The sequence below is a fragment of the Aotus nancymaae genome, unplaced genomic scaffold (assembly GCF_030222135.1).
Source record: "Aotus nancymaae isolate 86718 unplaced genomic scaffold, 86718_ANA_hifiasm-v0.15.2.pri h1tg000008l, whole genome shotgun sequence".
Lineage (NCBI taxonomy): Eukaryota > Metazoa > Chordata > Mammalia > Primates > Aotidae > Aotus > Aotus nancymaae.
This window is the reverse complement of record NW_026988419.1, coordinates 23,780,668-23,804,387: the sequence shown is the minus strand read 5'-3', so window position 1 is coordinate 23,804,387 and position 23,720 is coordinate 23,780,668. Positions and strand designations below refer to the sequence as shown.

Genomic DNA, 23,720 nt, shown 5'->3' with positions numbered 1-23,720 from the left:
TAGATAGATAGATAGATAGATAGATAGATAGACAGACAGACAGACAGACAGACAGATAGTACACTATCTAGTGGAGAACAGAAATCCAATAGATAAGCTTACAAATAATTTCAAAGTGGATTAGCTTTGAAAAGGAAAAGAATAAGGAGCTTTAAAATAGTACAAAGGAAACCTTATTTTATTGAGTGTTAAGGGGATGGCTAAGTAGCTGAGACCAGAAGCATGAGGAAGAAGTGTTGGCTAAACAAAAATGGAAAAAATAACAAGGGCACTCAGGTGGGCAAGAAGTAGAAGTGGCCCAGGAACTGAAGGGGGTCCATGGCTAACGGGTAGTGAGAAAGAGTGGAGCAGTGGAGAAGTGTGAGAGTCATCAGTGGTCAGCTGGGGTCAGTGGCCTAGATTTTACTGTGAATGCAGGGGGAAGCCTGGCATGACCATTGTCCCTCCTTCAGGCCATGAAACATGTTTTTGAGCTCCTACTTAAAGCTTTTCAAGCATCAGAGAATCCTCTTAACCCAGAGAGGGATATGATGTTGACAGTGTAGGTTTACTCTAAAAGTCTGCTTGAGGTCAAGTCATTTAATCTTCTTACTCTATATGGGATTTGGAACAGAAAGGGAAGAAGCAGAGTCCTCCCATTCATCTGGGAATTCACCCAGACTGCTTCCTGCAGGGTAATAGGATGGATATAATGAAAGCATAAATAAATAAAATGTAGAATCACCTTCACATTTTGGTAACTTAGGTGTCAACTTTCCAGAGTTCCCTTACATTTTGGAATTACTTCCTTCAAGTTGTTTCAAGGAAAATACCAAGTAACCTCCTATTCAAAGTAATTCAAAGTTATTTTCAAGCCAAACTTGTATTTTTAACTTTTTTAAGTATTAAATTGTCTGAAGTTCTGATTATTTGCTTTAAAAAGTATAACCATTTGAGTTTTAGGAAAAATTTATGTATATATTTTACAAACTCTACCTCTATAAAGGCCAGAAAATATTCTCACTTTAAATATGTGAAAGATTTGTAGTCTAGACAAACTACTCCTTCTCTTTTATGTTAAACCACACTTAAGTAATATACAAGTATTTTTTTAAGTTTAGTTTTGTCAGAAAATAAATTAGTGACAAGTCATAAGACAGGATTTAACTGTTCAATTTTTCAAACCAAGTAGTTTGTAAATGCCCAACCCAAATTCCATCAATATATTGCTTATAGCAGGTCAGGCGTAAAGGGAGCAGGTGCATTTTTTTTTTTTTTGCCTTATCTAGGAGGTTGTTTACCCTCCTTGACAGCCTCAAAGCAATTTTAATCTAAGGGTACAGTGACTCCTGCAGTCTGATCCTTTTATACAAATGAAAGAAAGCTCTTCTGTTAGATTAAGTATTCAGTGATTTTGAGGATACACTTTCTTTTTATTAATTATCAAACTTTTTAAAGCTGTTCTTTCCCAAAGGGAAAGCATGAAAGCTTCCACTAAAAATAATTTAAGATGTTAATTATTATCATTTATGAATATTTATTATAATTAATGTCATATTAATAATTCCCAGGATATGTGCTTATTCTGGAAAACATTTACAAGGGATTTTGAAGAAAAAAATGAAACAAGCTGCACACTTAGAAAAGGAACTATGGTACAGTAAACCTAAGCTGTACTGGTTACGATGTTTTCAAATTAACCTCCTTTTTCTTCTTGGCCTAATCATAATAGTTGTCATTTGGACTGAGCTATTAGGATTTGGAAGCCTGTGCAGGTATGGAATAATTTGAACACAGAACCAGGCTTCTTTCCGCCCTCTTAGGTTTGCTCCAGATTTCTAGGGTGGTGTTTTCCTGTGTCATGGATGTGGTGACCTAATAATAATCGCTAATCTGAAAGTAGTTTTCTCTTTATGTCATTCTGGGGCAGCAATAACAGTCAGCAGACTGAGGAGTCCTCAGTCAAAAGCTAGCAGAATGGAAAGGGCTTGGAAATGGTGGAGAACAATGCAAGTGGGGCCAGCAGCCATCAACCATATGCTGTGATGCCACAACAAGCAAAAAACACCGAATCACTAACATTCCACAGGATGCAGTCTCCAAAGGAGGCTGACATACCAAGGTTGGGTTTTACATGGCAAACCTTACATTAGCCCAGTGTAAATTTTCAAATGCTTTAAAAAAAAAGTTTGAATGAAAGCAAACTAGGGAAAATGTATTCCTCCATTGAAACCAGGTAAGCTTTATTTTTTAAGATTATACAAAAGTCCAAGGTTCATAAGATTACCCTATTTTTTAGCATAACACATTATTAAATGAAATAGAATATTCTGTGGCAAAAGCAGAGTCCCTAGAAGCCTGCCTACTTCTAGTAAAAGGATGCATGCATTCAATCCTGACCTCAAACAGCAAATTAACTGTTGTAAAATGAATTCAGTTTTTCATATATCTCTCAATGCCAACTTTGGTGTGTTAAATGAGGGGAAAGAACAGAGGTACCTGACAGCTTGTCTGAGTACAATGAAGACACAGAGGCTAACACGTATGGAGTCAGACATTGTACTTGGCATTTTCACAGATATCTTCTCATTTAATCCTCCCAGCAACCCACAGAGATAATATTCATTTCCACTTTTTTGCCCAAAATGCCATGGCTTATGTCTGGATGAGTGGCTTATCCAGAATGCAAATCCAAATCTAAATTCTGCAACCACAGTTGCACTATATCCCTAAAGCTGTTTCTTATCAAGATTCTTATTGTGAGACTATGGAAGTAAATTATCTTCAAATGAGTTGTTTGTTATAAGCTACTATAGTAATTTCCTTTAAGAAAAAAGCTTACAAATAAATATTCCATTTATTATTTATTTATTTAAAATTATTATGTCTTCCATCTCTGTTGGGAGTGATCCAGATGCACATGCCATACACAACACCATAAGGAATGAGAATCTTACGTCTTCTATCATTATCATTAGAATCAAGTGCCCTGTTTGGCTTAGCCAGCCTTGGTCCCCACAAAGCATAGCTTCCCTGGCATATTTCTAGAGCTTGTAACGTAGATGGACTTTAGGCTCATAGGTCTTAAACAGAGATTTGAAGTACAGACAGCTCACAGTACCAAGAAAAGACTGGACTTTGCCAGACACTCTTTTTGAAGTTGCCTTGGTCCCAGGCCAGACAAATACTACAAAGAAGCTACTTTTTCCACTAGAACTTTCAAACTTTGTTTTGTTCTTTTTGTTGTTTTCTGATTAGAGTAAAAATTTTCAGAACAGAAAATACACTATTTTGAATGCTATAGATATGAAGCAAGGCTCTGGGCTGTTTTTAAATTTTGGCACTTTCACAAAGAACAGTGACAACAAGAAAGAGGGGGCCAAAATCTACAAAAGGTTAAAATATCCAATGAGTATTGCCTTTACTCTCAGCTTGAAATTCTTTAGTTTTATACTAAAGTCTGCTGTACTTCCTAGAAAATAAATGTTGAAAAGCAAAGAGGAACATATCCCATTTCATTTATTGATTACGAACGTACCATATTGAAAATATCAGGAGTTTTAGAAGTAATTTGCACATACAGGGAGTTTACAGCCCCAGAGATCCGCTGAGAGAAATATGAATGGCTAGGACATGTGACAAGCCAGGGCTATGATTCAGTCAGTGTTGTAGGCTAGATCTTGGACAATTATCTGCTCAGCTGCGAAATCGTGCCGAGTTGAACTAAGAATACCAAACGTTATTTTAGTCTTCTGCTATCCCATGATATAAAAAGCACTGTGGCTGAGAAAGTTCTGAGCATCCATCCAGAAACATCTTCCATGGAACAATCAGTAAATAATGTGCTTGAAAGATTAAATGTATTCTCTCTACAAAATGTTATTTTAGTATCCTCATGACTTCAGACTTATTTCTAGTTGTCAGCACTTGGTTGCCACAAATACGTTACTGTCCTAAAAATACAGTATATTTTCAAATTAATGATATAATTTTGTCTTCTTAAAATCTGATCTAAATAAAAACTGTACAGATAGATATTATAGATTTTGTTCTTATTATTGAGAGTCATGAAATTTTAAATTGATTTCTCAACATAAGTAAATAAATAGTGATTAGCAAATTTAGCAACCACTACGTAGGCCTGAGATGTAATGTCTGCACCACATCAGAAGCCAAGTGTTCATTGAATTATACAAGAATCCAAATGCTAAGCAGACTGATCTGCATGTGTATTTAAGGAGATATATTTAGATAATGCAAATTTCCAAGGCAAGATACAGGAAAGAACAGAAATGAGAGTAGTTACTTTAGCATTTCAATAAGAAATATGCAATAAAAGGTTTGAAACATTAAAAACATCCAAGAGCCAGTGGTACAAATGAAACTACGTGGAATAAAGTCTTGATGAATCTGCAGCTGACTCTGCAGAAATTTTTAGCTAATTGTGCCTCTGTTAAGCTTTCAGAAGGAAAACAAAACATAGGAAAACAAGTTTGTAGTATTAGAGGCTTTCTTAAAACAATATACTTTCGCTGTCCTCCAAATGAGAACCTGGGTTTAAAATGATGTCCCTAGGTACTACATTAGCCTTAGCATCCAAAGAAAGAGCTATGTTGACTGCTCATTTTTGATTAAGGCAGAAAAGAGGAATAACACATTGTAGATTTTTCTTAACAGGATTGAAATTAAAAATGACTTTCTGGTTAAAGTTATTAACTAGACTTAAATTCACCAAAACACTAACTACTTGTGCTTCCTAGATAATTAAGGCTATGTTTTAAAGAGGATTCTTTTCTTCATAATCTTACAGGCATTAAATCCTAACAACTTTCTTATTTTTTAACTTATAAATATATTGATATTAGCATGAGTAGAGTTAACCTTTATGAAAGAATTTCTTCCAAAGAATGCATTTGTTTTGTAATGCTTTGTTTCTATTCCAACGTTTATTTGGTTATTCTGACTTGTTTGAGAGGAATGTATAGATGACTTTTGTTTTGCAGCAGGGCTGTCAATGCTTTTGGTTCACTTAGATCAATGGCAAACTTGCTTAAGGGATAGGTGAAATTCAGCGGTTACTGAGGCATGAAACATTCACTGTCTCCCATCCTCCATCAGCTTGATCTTGCTAATTTCCCTCCATCCTGCTGTGCTGCTTTTGTGTCCCTTCGTGTCCTTGTGTAGGTGTTTGTCTCGTCCATCTGATCTTGTGTCTGTCTTGTGCAGTTCTCCCTGCAGTTTCTTCCTGTGTGTCTGTTTGTAGATGAAGGGGCTGAGGATCAAGTGGGTCCTCTACACAGGTTTCCCAGCCATGAACCTGCCACCAGCGGGGAGAGGCGTAGACTCCTAGCCCCCTCCATCTCGGTGTCTGTGCCTGATGATGACCCTTACAATTCCGATGAGGAGTACTATGAGCATCCTTTGTTCAGCTCAGAATGGACCACCTCTAGTGTGCTCCCCAGTGTCACAGCGCAGAGTGCAGAGGCCCACTTAGGCCAGGAGAAAGGTGAACCAAGCATGGTCCCCTTTTGCTCCTCCTCCCTGGCCTGCAGCTTTGACCACCTGCATCATGTTAAGTGTTCCTTTATACAGGGTGGGAGGGACAGGAGCCTGTTTTCTCTGCATGAAAGTCAAGTTCCTATATAAGTTGAATCTATCCAAATGCCTTAACAATTTATATAAAAGAAGCCTTACTGGAGGCATGTGAGCACTTCCTTTTTCTATATCATTGCTTCTGAGAAGGAAGGAAAAAAGAGAGAGAGAGAGAAGCAAAAATATATTCGATTAAAGTATGACTTCTTTCTGCTTCCTGACAATAATCAGCTGGGAAGAACATATTCTTACCCAAACCAAAGACGAAAACCCTAAATAGAATTTTTTTCCTCCTTAGACAGATAATATTACTGTTAAATAGCATTAGCTTTATTTTTAAGCTATGTTATTGTGATAGTTCTTTAAAAGAGAAAGACTGAAGAATCTGTTGCAAGCAGAATAAATGTTATGGAAAGAATTTATTGCCCCACATGATGTAATCATCTACAGAAACTACAGAGGCTTCCCCAGGTGACTTAATCTTGGCTCACATCAGTAGAGATGGACTAAAATGAAGGAAATGATTCAAAGTCTTTGTCATTCTAGCCTTATAAAGCTCAGAGACTCAAGTATGTAATTGGTTATAGTGAGGATAAAATAAGTAGGTGATGGGCTGCAATATGTCTCATTCTAACTAAGTAGTTTTGGTGAAGAAGAAAAAGTACAGCTAAGTATATTTTTGCTTAGGTGAAGAGTGTATTTCCAAAAGGGACAGTATTTAATATGAAAGCAGACAGTTCTAAAGCAATAAGGAATAAGCTTACAGCTCACTAACTACAGTCATGATAATGGGCGTCTTCAAGGACCCTTTTGAAAACAGAGAAAACCAATAGCTCAGGCTCTCTGATAAAGAAATATAACCCATATTAAGTTAAACTAAGTTCTTCTAAACTTAATTTCTAAAATATGCAAGTTTCTAAATAAGGAACAATTGTAGGGAAATAAATATGATTTATACCAAATGAGAAAATGAAAAGCTAAAAAGCTACGGATTTGAAAACATGTAAATTAACTTGATTAAACTTTATCCAAAAAGATAACATTATAATGCAGTTATATTAAAATTCTTTTAACTGTAATCAAAATCTATGGCATTACAAAAATTTTCTTAAAATAAGTTAGAATCTAAATTTTTTAAATGCTACTTACATATTTAAATTACAAAATAAAAGTGAGTGCTAAATGTGAAGAGATAGATGAAGTAGCTTTTTCCTCTCTCTGTTTCTCTCTGAGGGTATTAATATTCCTAAAAAAAAAGAAAAGAAAAGAAAATTCCTTTTCTTTCTATCTGTAGTCTTTCCCTCAGGGCTGTTTAAACAATGTACAATTATTTCATAAAAATTTTGTAAGAATCTTCCATTTACAAAACTATAAAACAGCTTACATATTTCCCTCTAATTTCTTAAGTGACAAAATGGGATTTACTTATTTTTATTGACATTTCAAGTGTAAATGAGAAACAAATGAGTGCACTAACTCATGAACTTGAAAAGCTTGTCTTTATATCTTAAATGTTAACTTTTTAACGTGATATTCATGTTTTTTGGGAGTGGTTATTTGACTGTTTGATTACCACTCAATTATCTTTCCTTGGTGATTTTGATTTTGATTTGAATTACAGAAAGAAGACTTTATTACTGATGTGCATACTTTTTCCTTAGTGTCAAAGAGAATTATGCATGAACTACATTACTGATATTTCAGGGAGTTAATATAATAGTTGTGTCCCAGAGGTAGACTTTTGTAAATAGATTTAAATTTTACCTTGACTTTGTTTTTGACTTATTTTACGTTACTTGCTTCTTGAAAATGTTCATTTTTTCCAACATCATATAATGCAATGAAGCTATCGTAACTTGACTTAGATAGTCCCTTACCTTGGAAATGCTAAATAAATTATATTTTAAGCAACTTTGGTGGACTTTGTTATAAAACTGTTAAGGTAGTTGGTTGGATTTTTTTTTTTTTTTTTGAGGCAAAGCTTTTTTTATTCCCAAAGATTTCTTTAGCAAAATTTGCACATTTTAAATAAAGCAGTCGGGAATTCTTATGTAGGGACTTCCTGCATTGGTGAAAACAGCACATGTCTAACAAATTTTAAGGCTTTTTTTTCAGTATATCAGTACATCCATCTTTTCACAACCATCTGTTATCCGGCAGCACCATCTCTTATTTCCAGCAAGCTTTCCACATGCGTGCAACTTACTGCCGTTTCCACTAGGGTAATCAATCAATACAACCCTTTCAGCTCTCAAATTTTAAAATATATTGCTTTTTAATGAGACTTTAAAAGTCATCACTATTAGCAGATTATACATCATAGTTTTCCAACCAGTACATAATGTATGTTGCGTAGAATATTAATTTGTTCATCCAAATGGCAAAATTAAAAAAACAGCTGAGGTCTTATGAAGTCATTCTAACAGAGCTGAAAGTGTTCCTTAAGTAATATTTCTGTCGTTTCATGTATTGTTCTGTGGTCATAATGTCAACATCTCTTTCATTCCTAAGAAGAAGAAACACTAGAGAGTCGGATGGCTGAGGAAGAGAAACCTGCTGCTCTTCCTGAGAAAGAGTATGGGGCTGCTAAGTCCTCAGAGCAACCCACAGGCCTCAGTAAGGGCCGAGTGGAGTCTAGTGCTGAGGCCCAAATAGATCCTGAAGAAAGTGCCCCAGCAGGGGCCCCACATGAGAAAAGTGTAAAAGAGGTCAAGGAGGTGTTTCCAGAAGTAAAAACCCCTTCCTCTGCCGGGGAAGGTGTGTCTTTCTCAGGATTTGCATGTTTTGTTGCAAATGATCTCTCCAGTGGCTTACCAACCTGATGCCTTTCCAACGCTATTTCGCTATTTCATCGCTGGGTCGTCTTACAAAATAACAAGTCCACTGTTGTAGGCTTAATGTGCAGAGAGTGTGGCTTGCGCAAGTGCCATGTGGCAGCTTGGTTTTCCAGTGCTGTAGCTGATTCCTGATTTCCTTTGCCATGATACAATACGCTTTGCAGCCAGGCTGATGATGCTATGTGAGCTTCTTTTTTTGTTTTTTCTTTTTTTTTTTACCCACCCCCTCATCTCAAATGTTTGCCAGTCACATTGCTAATACATGTGTATTTTTGTTTTTATTTTGGGGACAGCAATTCATATGCTTTTATTTCAAATCGTACAGCTGGATTTTGGCACATCGAGGCTTAAATGGTAGAATCGTTTTTGTTTGCAACCAAAATTGCTATATATTTTATGCTTCAGTGATACTGGTTTGATTTTCTTGAGCTCCTGCTGATGCTTCTCATGTCATTTTCTCCCCATGGCAGCCAACCTTCTGATCATCCCCATATCTCTTGAGTTTTCATTAATCTAACCTTTATTAGAAGTTCATAAACTATTTTTTTATTGTTACAACAGGACACATAAGTAGATAAGGTGATGATAATCCATACACTTGCTCTTTCAGAGATGGTTGAATTTTATTATTTTTCCCCAAATCTTTTCCAGATAACTGCATTTAGCTATAATGACCACAGTGAAATACCTTTGACCTTAAAACACAGTGGGACAATAAAGCCTTTTGGATTGTTAAACAAATAAAAATTAAAACGTGTTATCTGATTTCTGTAAAGCACCTCTAAAGTCAATACTAGCCAATGCTTGCTTCACCAGTTGGTCATGTTTCAAGGAATGAGGTGATGACCATGGGAAAAAAGTTATTTCAATAGTTGACTCTTTTGAAAAATTTGTTACTCACTTCGCCCCTGCCTTTTCCCATATCAACAGTATAATTCAGATTTTCTTATATCTTTCATAAGACTAAGTAATGATTAGAAATTTAAATTTTAAATATGTGATAGAAATTGGCTTGTACATTACTAAGTCATATCACGTAAAATTGATGGCAAATATTTACTTATATTTCTGAAATTTAATATCAGATGAATTCTAAAAATTTATGCCAGTAACCTGTGAATGCCTAAAGAATTGGTCCTGACATTTGTTGATCAAGTTAACTGAAACTATTAACATTATATCATTGTGCATTACTTGGCCTTCTGCCCATAGCCTACCAATTCATTTTTAAATGATAAAACCAATGAAAATGTTCAGTAGAAATCAATTCATATCATATTTAGTCTTTACTATATACTGTACCCTAGCATTAGCTACTTACTCAATATTTGAATTTTGTTTGTTCTATAATACACATCACATAATGTTTAGGAGAGACTGAAAAACAAAAAAAGAGAAAAGAGTATCCAGAAGTATACTGTTCTTACAATTCCTTTGCACATTAATTTACAACCAGAGTTCATTTTAGTAATAGTACACATATATCTCAGTCCTGACCTTTTCATATTGATTTTTACATGGGTAGCATGCTTGCATGTTCCATATTTTTCTTTTTATTCTACCATTCACTTATCATTTCAAAATATAATTTTAGCTTATTTCCTGAATGCTCTTGCCTATTATTTGTTTAAAAATCAACCCGATTACTTCAGATTTACTTACAGCCTCGAAGATGGAGTTCCATGATCAGCAGGAATTGACTTCCTCTGCAGCTGAGCCTTTAGACAAGAAGGAAAAGGAGTCAGAGAAGCAAAGTAAGCCTGGTGAAGACCTTAAACATGCTGCCTTAGTTTCTCAACCAGAGACAACTAAAACTTACCCTGCTGAAAAGGACATGCAAGGCACAGAAGAAGAAAAGGCACCCCCAGCTTTGTTTGGGCACACTCTTGTTGCCAACCTGGAAGACATGAAACAGATGACAGAACCAAGTCTTGTAGTACCTGGCATTGACCTCCCTAAAGAGCCTCCAACTCCAAAAGAACAAAAAGACTGGTTCATCGAAATGCCAACAGAAGCAAAAAAGGATGAGTGGGGTTTAGTTGCTCCAGTATCTCCTGGCCCGCTGACTCCCATGAGGGAAAAAGACGTATTTGATGATATTCCTAAATGGGAAGGAAAACAATTTGATTCTCCTATGCCAAGTCCCTTTCAAGGTGGAAGCTTCACTCTTCCTTTAGATGTCATGAAGAGTGAAATAGTTACAGAAACATCACCCTTCGCCCCTGCCTTTTTACAGCCAGATGACAAAAAATCTCTGCAACAAACCAGTGGCCCAGCTACTGCCAAAGATAGTTCTGAAATTGAAGAGCCCCATAAGGACAAACCTGACAAAATGACAGAAGTACCACCCTCAGAGGCAATGACTTTACCCAAAGATGCTCACATTCCAGTTGTAGAAGAACATGTTATGGGAAAAGTCTTAGAGGAAGAAAAGGAGGCCATAAAACAAGAGACTGTGCAGCAAAAAGATACTTTCACCCCCAGTGGACAGGAACCTACACTTACTGAAAAGGAACCTGAGCTGAAGCTTGAAGAAAAAACCACCATTTCTGACAAAGAAGCTGTTCCAAAAGAGACTAGACCCCCAAAACTTGCAGATGAAGAAACAGGCATAATCCAGACCTCCACAGAGCACACTTTCTCAGTACAGAAAGGCCACGAGCCTACCATGGATATGTTGAAACAGGACTCATTCCCTGTAAGTTTGGAGCAAGCAGTTACAGATTCAGCTGTGACCTCTAAAACACTGGAGAAAGCCATGATTGAACCATCTGCATTAATTGAAAAAAGCTCAATTCAGGAACTTTTTGATATGAGAGTCGATGACAAAGATAAGATTGAAGGAGTTGGAGCTGCAACATCAGCTGAGCTTGACATGCCATTTTATGAAGATAAATCAGGAATGTCCAAGTATTTTGAAACATCTGTGTTGAAAGAAGAAGCAACAAAAAGCATTCAGCCAGGCAGTGATTACTATGAACTGAGTGACACTAGAGAAACTGTCCATGAGTCTATCGATACCATGTCTCCCATGCATAAAAATGGTGACAAGGAATTTCAAACAGGAAAAGAATCCCAGCCCAGTCCTCCAGCACAGGAAGCAGGGTACAGCACTCTCGCACAGAGTTATCCATCTGATTTACCTGAAGAACCCAGTTCTCCTCAAGAAAGAATGTTCACTATTGATCCAAAAGTGTATGGAGAGAAAAGGGACCTCCACAGTAAGAATAAGGATGATTTGACCCTTAGCAGGAGTTTAGGACTTGGTGGTAGGTCTGCAATCGAACAAAGAAGTATGTCTATCAATTTGCCCATGTCTTGCCTAGATTCCATAGCCCTTGGATTTAACTTTGGTCGGGGACATGATCTTTCTCCTCTGGCTTCTGATATTCTAACCAACACTAGTGGAAGTATGGATGAAGGGGATGATTACCTTCCAGCCACCACACCTGCACTGGAGAAAGCCCCTTGCTTCCCTGTAGAAAGCAAAGAGGAAGAACAGATGGAGAAAGTAAAAGCTACTGGAGAAGAAAATACTCAAGTGGAGACGACATGTGAGTCTCCTTTCCTAGCCAAAGATTTTTACAAAAATGGTACTGTCATGGCACCTGACCTGCCTGAAATGCTAGATCTGGCAGGCACAAGGTCAAGATTGGCTTCTGTTAGTGCAGATGCTGAGGTTGCCAGGAGGAAATCAGTCCCATCAGAGACTGTGGTTGAGGATAGTCGTACTGGCTTGCCCCCAGTAACTGATGAGAACCATGTCATTGTAAAAACAGACAGTCAGCTCGAAGACCTGGGCTACTGTGTGTTCAATAAATACACGGTCCCACTGCCATCACCTGTTCAAGACAGTGAGAACTTATCAGGGGAGAGTGGTTCCTTTTATGAAGGCACTGATGATAAAGTTCGAAGAGATTTGGCCACAGACCTTTCATTGATTGAAGTGAAACTGGCAGCAGCTGGAAGAGTCAAAGATGAGTTTGGTGTAGACAAAGAAGCATCCCCGCCTATCTCTGGTGACAAATCAGGACTGAGTAAGGAGTTTGACCAAGAGAGGAAAGCTAGTGATAGGCTGGATACTGTACCAGAAAAGAGTGAAGAACATGCTGATTCAAAAGAACATGCCAAGAAAACTGAAGAGGCTGGTGATAAAGTGGAAACATTTGGATTAGGAGTAACCTACGAACAAGCTTTGGCCAAAGATTTGTCAATACCAACAGATGCATCCTCTGAGAAAGCAGAGAAGGGTCTTAGTTCAGTGCCAGAGGTAGCTGAGGTAGAACCATCCAAAAAAGCAGAACAAGGTCTGGATTTTGCTGCCAACAAAGCTGTCCAGGGTCAAATAGATGTTAAAATTAGTGACTTTGGACAGATGGCTTCAGGGCTAAACATAGATGCTAGAAAGGCAACAGAGCTAAAACTTGAGGCTACACAGGACATGACCCCCTCATCCAAAGCACCGCAGGAGGCAGATGCATTTATGGGTGTTGAGTCTGGCCACATGAAAGAAGGCACCAAAGTTAGTGAGACAGAAGTCAAAGAGAAAGTGGCCAAGCCTGACTTGGTGCACCAGGAGGCTGTAGACAAGGAGGAGTCCTATGAGTCTAGTGGTGAGCATGAAAGTCTCACCATGGAGTCCCTGAAAGCTGATGAGGGCAAGAAGGAAATATCTCCCGAATCATCTCTAATTCAAGATGAGATTGCCATCAAATTGTCAGTGGAAATACCTTGCCCACCTACTGTTTCAGAGGCTGATTTAGCTACAGATGAGAGAGCTGATGTCCAGATGGAATTTATTCAGGGGCCAAAAGAAGAAAGCAAAGAGACCCCAGATATATCCATCACACCTTCTGATGTTGCAGAGCCAGTGCATGAAGCAATCGTATCTGAACCAGCAGAGGTTCAGAGTGAGGAAGAAGAGATAGAAGCCCAGGGAGAATATGATAAACTGCTGTTCCGCTCAGATACCCTTCAGATTACTGACTTGGGTGCCTCAGGTGCCAGGGAGGAATTTGTGGAGACCTGCCCAGGTGAACATAAAGGAGTGATTGAGTCCATTGTGACCATTGAGGATGATTTCATCACTGTAGTGCAAACCACAACTGATGAAGGGGAGTCAGGGTCCCACAGCGTGCGTTTTGCAGCCCTAGACCAGCCTGAGGTGGAAAGGAGACCATCCCCTCGTGACGAAGAAGAGTTCGAAGTAGAAGAGGCAGCTGAAGCCCAGGCAGAACCCAAAGATGGTTCCCCGGAGGCTCCAGCTTCCCCTGAGAGAGAAGAGGTTGCACTTTCTGAATATAAGACAGAAACCTATGATGATTACAAAGACGAGACCACCATTGATGACTCCATCATGGATGCTGACAGCCTCTGGGTGGACACTCAAGGTGTGCATTATTATTGTTTTTTTTTTTAGTTTTCTACTCCCAACTCAAACACAATAACTTATGGGAATTTTTTTTCATTTAAATAGTTAAAAATACCTCTTTATCTCTTTATTTTGCATTTTGTTAAATATATAAAGGATTTTGTACACTTGTTACTAATGTTTTCACTGTTGTTGTTGTGTTGTCATGATTTGCTTTGATCCACAGATGATGATAGGAGCATCATGACAGAACAGTTAGAAACTATTCCTAAAGAGGAGAAAGCTGAAAAGGAAGCTCGGAGATCATCTCTTGAGAAACATAGAAAAGAAAAGCCTTTTAAAACTGGGAGAGGCAGAATTTCCACTCCTGAAAGAAAAGTAGCTAAAAAGGAACCTAGCACAGTCTCCAGAGATGAAGTGAGAAGGAAAAAAGGTTCATTTAACAATCACTTCTTTGAAAATGTTTTTGAAGTAATTCATTATTACCTTTTTGCAGAAAAACTGCCTAACAGTGGTAACTAATTATTTATAAAATTTCGTTCGGTTTTGCTCCAAGTGTTTATTTTTTCCTGATGGTATGCTTTTTGTGTTTTCTTATTCATAGCAGTTTATAAGAAGGCTGAACTTGCTAAAAAAACAGAAGTTCAGGCCCACTCTCCCTCCAGGAAATTCATTTTAAAACCTGCTATCAAATATACTAGACCAACTCATCTCTCCTGTGTTAAGCGGAAAACCACAGGTGACTGTTCAATTCTGCAATGTGACTGGCAAACATAGACGTGTATTTTTTTTTAATCTCATTCCTGTAGCAGCTTCTTCATTTTGTTTTCTTCCAAGAATTTCAGCAGTCATGAACAATTTTGCTATTAAGTGTCTTGTATCATTATTCTTTTTTCCCCCTTCCTTACAGAAAAGGTCATGACCATCTGTTTCTTTCTCATGCTCAGACATAACAGTGCGTGATTGTATCTTGGCATTGTGCTCTAGTGTCACGTTCTGGGGATTCCTATTTTCATTCTGTGTGTTTGGTTAGACGATGGCGATGAATTTAACCGTGGTATGCATTCTCATTATTTTGCGTATTTATCTCTTTCATGCTTAAACTCATAAATATTTGTCCTATTTTCTACATTGTTACTGCCAAATCTGTTACTGATGTTGATGAATTTATTGAAAACCACTAAGAATATGTAGTGATATAGATATTGAAAATGAAAAGCAAGCCAGGAAGTGAAATTGTGGTTTGCAAAATTACTTTGCTTTTGCTGAAAAAAAAAGAAAACAAATTTTTCTGGTAATTATATCAGATTTTATTCCTCATATCCAAAATTAGCAAGGTTTTTACTTTACTGAACTACATCTCTCAGCTAACATTTTTGTCATGGGGACTTTCTTAAATATGTTGGATCCAAACTGTTTGACTTTTCTATATAATTCAGTATTCAAAAATTCTAAGATAAAACTCTCCCTTTTAGGAGGAATTTAAGTTAGAAATAAACTTGGATTTATTTTTACTTTGCTGCCTACTTATTTCTCTTCTTCAAATACGTATTTTTTCCTAAGTTTATAAAACTGGTAAAACAAAGGAATGAAACATGTTGGAAACCATCATAAAAACCCCTACAAGTATCTGTAATGCCAACTTTTTTCTAAATTTCAATGCAAAGTATTTGTTTTATATGTTTAAGTATACTAGGATAATCCTACCTTACAGTATATTTTATTTTAGCATTTATTAAGTGGCATGCTTGTAGTCTACAAAATAACAGATTGCTAAATCAGAAAGGAATATTTTTCTTTCCATTGTACATCATCAATGCTTCTATATGAATCTTTGGATGATTTTAAAAGTTCAGAGGAACATTAGCCTTTGTGAGAAACAGAAAATCAAGGTAACTGATGTTTTTATTTTAGCCATTGAAAATTCCAAGTATTTTGTATTTGTGTTCTTCATCTAGAAATCATATCATGTGCTTTCCTTCAAAAACAAGTGTCTAAGGCAGGATTTGAAAATGGAAGGTTTATATATACACACACCTTGTTAAAGCTTTAGAGTGAAGAATATCTCTGAAGCTAGAAGTCAGGAATTAACATGATATACCTCACTTCATTTTCTCAGGTTTTTAGCTTCATTAAACTTAATAGCAAATTAATAGCTTTATTAAACTTAATAGCAAAATTGCTTGAGCAAGCAGAATCTCCTGATTTAGCATAAAAACTCTATAACCTACCTGAAAGGATGAAAGATGTCATCAGGACTGTGGAATTTTAGATAAAATGTAAAATGGTTTGTTTACATGTCATTGGTATTCAATTGACCACATTGAAAGTAAATTGTGTTTTTATTAATTCTTTAAAAGAAATTTAAAATCTTTGGACTAATTAAGATTTTCCTTTATTCTAGTCTAATGTTAACTTTAGGAGAAAGCATGTATCAGATATAGGTGTCATTGGTTTGAAGCAAGCTATACATGTCACAAGAATTTGAGTTATGTTACAGAGGTAGTACGAAGGCATTGTTTTTACTGCTTCCTTAAAAACAATGAGTCCTAGAATCTGAAAAATCTCACTAGCTAGACTAACATAACATAAAGCATATTGCAGTTACTATTTTTGCGTTAGAACTGTACATGTCATAAAAGTACCTTTTTTGAAACTTATTCAGAGGGCTTATAAGGATACATATTTTTTTCCTGAGGGTTTCTATTTTATGAATGAAAATTAAGGAGGAATAAACACACAAGCTTGATTATTTTATTTTCTAAGCCCAGTTTTCAAACGTAGATGGTTTTCCAAACCACAAAGGATTGTTTTAAATCATGAGAGCTAAGCCAACACAGGTAAGTCATCAACCAAAATATGCTAGAGATAATGGAGTTTAAAATTGAAACCAGAAGCATAAAACAGCAGCAAGAGAAACAACAGTAACAGATGTGGTAATAATTTCTTACAGGAAGTGCATGTGTAGAACATGTTCTGTATTTACTGAACTTAAATTTTCTCTCGTGTTTTCTGTTCTTGACAAGCTATTTTTCTTCCTTCTCATGTGGCATTTTCACATCAAACAAGTGTGTCATTCATATTGTGAAATGAAGGGGTACAAAGGGAAAGGGGTTGACTGATCATGACAGTTTGAAATGTAAAATGCCAAAATATCTATTGGTATGCCAGTGGCTTCCAGAACAAGAAGAGGGTTTGGAAATCTCTATCAGCCCTCTTCTATATATCATGCAAACCCCAGAAACCAATCAGCATCCTTTTTCTTAAATATTGCAAACTTCACATTGCTATTCTGTAACTTCTGTTCTAAAGGATCTATACTTATATACTCTAGTGACTCAAAGGTACGTTGGTAACCCATCGAAAAATTATGTTGTGTGCTTACCTGTGCTTTGGTAGACAATGGTTATATTAATTAGCACACACTATAGTTGGAGCCACATGCTATGTTACTGTTATTCAGGTTTCGTGAATTACTGAATTTGAATCTCAAAATAAGCAAACTTTTGCTTTGAATTAGTCTTTTGACACAACAGAAAATCCTAAAGGTATTTAAAAGTGCATTTATGAGTTTTTAGCCACTGAGTTTGGGGTTGTTTGTCTTTTATTTTCAACAGCAGCAGGTGGGGAATCAGCTGTGACTCCCAGTGTATTTAAACAGGCAAAGGACAAAGTCTCTGTGAGTAAAATAAGTTTTTCCTTGTTCTTCATTTGAAGTTCCTTCGGTATTAGTTGCAACATTGGAATAACTTTTGATATTGTTTAGACATTTACTCTTAAAAGTCATTTTAAATAGTTCGCTCACCCAGAAGATTCTCCATGGCATCCAGGCATGGAAGGATAAATGTCTTCTGGGATGGCATATGATGGTAATTGGTGAGGACACAACTGGACTGCCTCCTTACTAGTAAGACAAAAACATATAAAGCAGCACAATGATATGGCAAAAATAAGGAAGCTCAACTTACTTACTTTTCATAAAATCAAATTAAACCATCTAATCAATAGTAACTATATTTTATAATACACTTTCATTGTTTTTGTTACAAAATAAAATATGACCAAATGAAGCAATGTACACAAGCAAAAATAAGTAAAAATCAATTATAATCCCCTTATCAAAAAGATAAATACAGTTACCATTTTGATGTAAAATTTTAAATTTTTTCTATACATTTATAGGCTTAACAACAAAAATGAGAACACCGTGTGTGTCAATGTTTAAATCAAACAGTAAATGTACTTCCATGTCATTGAACATTTTGTAATAGTTTTAATGACTACATAATACTGCATTTTATTTCTTTGCAATGATATACTTAATCAATTTCCTATTATTTGACATTTAAACTTTAGTTGGTACTGTTATTTTAACAATATTACTTTAGAGAACTCTTTGACTAAGTTCAGTTCATAAATGCATTTGTATGCCATTTCCTTCAGATAATTTTCTACTAGTGAAATTATTGTTTCAAGAAAAATGTTCATATTTAAAGTTTTTGTTTCATATTGCCAAATTGCCCTCTGTAAAGGTTCTACCCACTTATACATTCTATTTAAGGAGAGTGTTCATATTCATTATTACTACATATTTTATATTGCTCTACATTTGCCAAATTATGGAGATGGTATATATTATTGTTTAAAAATTTATTTTGGTTGTATTAATGGTGTTTAACTTCTTCATATGTTTATAAATCTTTTCTAATTTTTTCCTGTGAAATTTATTTTTATATTATTAACTATATTTTAATGACTAAAACCAACATAAAGTATTTTTACTCCTTTATGACTGAAAGAAAAAAATTAAAAGGCTAATAATAAAATCCTAAAATTGGAACAAATAATTTGAATTAATTAGTAGCTTATAACAATGTTCTGAGTCTGAGCAAACACATAATATGTAAGTCACAATTCTTAGTTTACCTTTCTAAAAACCAGTAAGATTTTAGACTTCCACTTTTATTTATTATAAAAAGTAGTGATTCATTTCCTATGACAGGCAAATCTTTGATCTTGAACCTGAGGGGTTTTAGATTGGTAAAGGATGATACTTGATTTTTATACAAATGTTTCAGATATATTCCTGAACATATGGCAAGCAACAGAATTCATTTATTGCTTTGGTAAATATTAGGCTTTATTATAAACACAATGTGATTTCAAGATTTGTATTTCTTTACCTTCTGTTTCCAAACTAATGATTTATGATGATTAACCATAGGGCTATGAAACACACCATGTTCAAATCTGGAACATCTATTAGTTATATGACCCTTTTCTTACTCTTTCTTAATTTTCTAAAAATAAAGGGAGAGGACAAAATTCCTGTATCATGAGTTACTTATAAAAACTAAATGTAATAATGCTATAAAACAGTATGCAGTATAATGCTTAGAACACAGCATTCATTTAATAAATGGTAATAGTTGTTAGTTATTTTAAGTAACTGAACAGTGGAAGTTTTCAGGAGCAGATATAGAAAACAAGTCTGAGATTTCCTCCTTCCGGTTGACATTATTTGGAACATTTTTAGGAAATTTTTAAGCCCCTTGGTCTTTGAGTAACTCAATAGATTCAGCACTTGGAACAGAACTATATGCATTGTCTGACACAAAACAAACTTCTTTCTTTCTAAATACCCATCTTGTCTTTCTGAAGAAGAATTAGTCCTTCATTCTCTTTTTTTCTCATTTATTAGCTTTTTTCTTCCTAATGCCATATCCTTGTCCTATAAGTTTTCTAAAACCCCGAGTAACTTTTATTTGATTTAGCGCTTATATTCACTATATCCATCAGAACAGTTCTCTGATTTTTTTTTGTCATTGCATGCTCTTTTTAATTCACTTTTTTAACTTAATTTTTTTCCTATGGGTACGTAGTAGGTGTATATATTTATGGGATGCCTGTGATGATTTTTTTAAATTGCTCTTTATTAGGAACCAGACCCACCCATAATCCTGCATTTCACTTGGGTTTTTCTGTTGTTTGTTTGTTTGTTTGTTTAGTATTAATAGTTGTCTTTCTTAACTACAAGCAATCCAGTTTATTTTTCTCTTCTATATCACACTTTTGAAACTCACTCCTTTGTGGGTAGGATCAATCTAAAAAGAATGACTTGTCCTGACCCAGTTACACTTCCCACTCAGGATACTGGGTCCATAAAACAAGAAGTGATTTGTACAGTCTGTAAATATTTATGTCTCTGTTGTAGCTACAGAGGTTAAAACTTGATATAAAAATCTCAGTTTTATCTGTCATTTTTGTAACAGCTAAATCAAATTAATTATTTGAAGATAATAATCTCCTTGGCTTTGTTGTACTTGTCTATATTTTTGTCACCCATGAGACATATGGCATCCAGCATAGCTTTCTCCAAAAGCCATACATTCTTCCCAATTATAGTTGCAGACAGTCTCCCCAGGGGTTATCAACCAACACCTGTAAATTAAGTTGTGATTTTTATTGGCAATCTTTTCAGTCCTGACTTTCCTTTTTAGAATTCATAACACATCATGCAGACTATAGTCTTTGCATAAAAATGTTATTAGTTCTATGGTATACCTTAGTCCACAGTATGTGTTTTACTTATAAAACGAACTAATTATATATAAACTCTGAAAATTTTCTGTTGAAGTCAATGTAGATTACCTGAAAATAAATTTTGTCAATCTTTAAAAATATTTTTTTTATTATGAAGGCTCAAATATACCTTGTTCTAAAATTCTTGAAGTATGATTAAGATATGGATTATATGTACACCTTAAAGGCTGAGTTTATTAAAGGAATAATTCCAGCAGATTGGATATTGGAAGATATTTCCAAATGTGTTATCATAATAAAACTTATGAATTAATTAGAGACTCCATACATAGAATGCAAAAAGAATATTTTATCTACATTATCCTTAAATGAGAGAACTATGTATAGAATCATTTTTTAAAAAAACAAAATTTAATCACTCAGCATTGTTTTTCAAACCAGCAAAAAGAGAGTTTGGCTACTTGTCACTTGTAACATTCTTTCTATATTAAGACTTATTCTATTTAAAAAAAAAAAAAAAAAAAGACAGAGAGACTTGCTTTGGTCTCCGGATTTCAAAGAGCTGATTCCTTTATATCTAAGCAATATTATTCTTTCTTCTGTCCTTCCATCCATCTATCCACCCACTCACTTATTGTTTATTCAACAATTATCCATTGGGTCTCTGCTATGTACCAAACATAAACAATCACATTTGGAAGTAAAGAAGAGCAAATAACAGCCGGGCGCGGTGGCTCAAGCCTGTAATCCCAGCACTTTGGGAGGCCGAGGCGGGTAGATCACGAGGTCAAGAGATCAAGACCATCCTGGTCAACATGGTGAAACCCCGTCTCTACTAAAAATACAAAAAATTAGCTGGGCATGGTGGCACGAGCCTGTAATCCCAGCTACTCAGGAGGCTGAGGCAGGAGAATTGCCTGAACCCAGGAGGAGGAGGTTGCGGTGAGCCGAGATCGCGCCCTTGCACTCCAGCCTGGGTAACAAGAGCGAAACTCTGTCTCAAAAAAAAAAAAAGAGCAAATAACATGAATAGCTGTTCTAGACCTGGTTAATATAAAATAAAATGATTTAGCATTATTTTTGTGTTTTATTTGTATAACAGATTATTTTATTTTATTTTTAATCAGGTTGTCCCTGTGCAGGCTTGTTACAAGGGTATATTACGCGATGCTGAGGTTTGGGCTTATATTGATTCCATCACCCAAATAGTGAACATAGTTCCCAATAGGAAGTTTTTCAATCCTTCCCCCACTTTTGGAGTCCCCAGTGTCTACTGTTGCCATCTTTATGTCCGTGTGTTCCCAGTGTTTAGCTCCCACTTATCAATGAGAACATGCGATATTTGGTTTTGTTACAACAGTCATTTTTATATGAGTATTACTAAGTTAGTTTTGGCTTAAAAGAGCTGTTCAATGAAAATCTCTTCTCATCTAAGTATACATCTCTATCATTGATTATAACCATTTATCATGTGTTCTTATTAAAAAGATTTTGAGTTTCTTATACGTTTAATCTTCTTTTATTATTTTCCTTTTACTTCATAGTTTGGTTTATTTTGTGCTTTTGTTTGTTTTCTTTCATGGCTAGAATTCTACCTTGTCAAAGATTCCTGCTTTACAGGGTAGCACAAAGTCCCCAAGATACAGCTCAGCCTGCCCTAGCACGACTAAAAGGGCTACATTTTCTGACAGTTTATTAATACAGTCCACCTCAGCAGGCTCCACAGACCGTTTGCCATACTCAAAATCAGGGAACAAGGTAAGGCAGCAGGTCAATAAAAGGTGCAGAAAGAAATAGAATTTGGGAGAAGGTTATGTTATAGAAAATAATTCAGGAAATGTATGAAAGCAGATACTTTACATTCTGAAGTGTTTGACACATAAACCATAGGCCCTTTTAAAAACAAATACAAATTAAAAATTTTGATAAACAGTACACCTATTTTTTAAATGTAGAAAATATGTCTTTTTCTAGATATACTACCCATTATTAATTTATGGTTTGATTATCTGGTAAAATATCAAATGCAAACTAACAGCAAAATATATTCTCTTATATATGATATATAATATTGTATAGAACAATAATAACAAATTATATCATATAGACTATAATAGACAATTCAGACTTAACATCATATACATCAGGGTTTAATACTGTATCTGCCACCTACCAACTCAATTATCTTGAAACAATTACATGAACTTATTAAACCTATTTATTCAGACAGCTTTACAATATGCATCATATTTTGTGGTGAGAATGAAATAATAAGTGGATGTAAACTATAGAGAGTTCCTGTCACATACATGCACAATATATGGTAGTGGTCATTGTTAGAAATATTATGCATGCAGTGAGCTACCCTCAGTCCTTTCTAATTCTTAAATTATCATGCTAATGAAGATTTTTCAATAAAAATAGTAATTTGCTGAAGATTGCTTGAGTACATTTATTTTACCCATATTATCATTTAGAACTTGAACTTCACATTCAGTTATCAGAGCTCCAAAATAACATATTTTTATAAAATACCTAGGCAAATATGCACTCTTCCTAAGTTGTAAAGTAGAAATGCTTATAAATATGTGAAATCCAGTAGTCTGTATTAAAAGAAATTCATCTATCAGCACAGGAGGAAAAATAGCAAAATCAATATCATTTTGCATAAATTAAAGAGTTGCAAGAACCCAATGTCCTTTTGTTTTCTCCAATCAGGATGGAGTAACCAAGAGCCCAGAAAAGCGCTCTTCTCTCCCAAGACCTTCCTCCATTCTTCCTCCTCGCCGAGGTGTATCAGGAGACAGAGATGAGAATTCCTTCTCTCTCAACAGTTCTATCTCTTCTTCAGCACGGCGGACCACCAGTAGGTTTATTTTGATTTGACTTCCTTTTTAAGCACTTTTTAAATCCTTTAAGTGGAATGGCACTTATATTTATATTTTAATTTGTAAAAATAAAACATGTATTAAGATTAGATTATATTTTACCTAAGAATCAGAAAATCCAGAATGTAGATGGCCACAAAATAGCTGTTTGAGTAAAAACAATTGATGGAGAAAATGGTAACATATCACTCTGTTCTCTAAGACTGAGATAAAGTTATTTTCTAAGAATGTATTTTCTTTTTTGCTTCAAATTTATTGCAGAAAGAAAATTCTAAAGACCTAATCAATGTAGAAAACCAATAGTCAAGGATTTTAATAAATATATGTCTATAAGAGCTTATTAGATTTCCAAGTTGTAAAATCTAACTATAAAGTCAACAATCAAAACCTAGGATCCTGCTCAACTTGTTAAGAATTCACATTCCAAATGAGCTATAAATATAGCATAGTCTATGTAATAGTTTCAAATTATCTTGATTGATGGCCCATTCATGAACTGATTGGCAGTTA

At 35.3% G+C, this 23,720-nt stretch overlaps 1 protein-coding gene across 45 annotated transcripts in view; it reads left to right on the top strand.

Moving 5' to 3' along the window:
• The window catches only part of MAP2 (microtubule associated protein 2), a 305,526-nt gene that overhangs the window by 254,541 nt on the left and 27,265 nt on the right, over positions 1 to 23,720 (top strand). For 11 of the 45 annotated variants that reach the window (XM_064373052.1, XM_064373058.1, XM_012446109.3 and 8 more), the window contains 7 exons: positions 10,061 to 13,798; positions 14,006 to 14,212; positions 14,384 to 14,518; positions 17,397 to 17,458; positions 21,450 to 21,497; positions 21,910 to 22,080; positions 23,041 to 23,188. In XM_064373052.1, coding sequence (XP_064229122.1) covers positions 10,061 to 13,798; positions 14,006 to 14,212; positions 14,384 to 14,518; positions 17,397 to 17,458; positions 21,450 to 21,497; positions 21,910 to 22,080; positions 23,041 to 23,188 — 4,509 coding nt within the window. The remainder of the gene's footprint in view (positions 1 to 10,060; positions 13,799 to 14,005; positions 14,213 to 14,383; positions 14,519 to 17,396; positions 17,459 to 21,449; positions 21,498 to 21,909; positions 22,081 to 23,040; positions 23,189 to 23,720) is intronic. The other 34 variants (XM_064373063.1, XM_064373070.1, XM_064373066.1 and 31 more) reach the window with 12 other exon arrangements.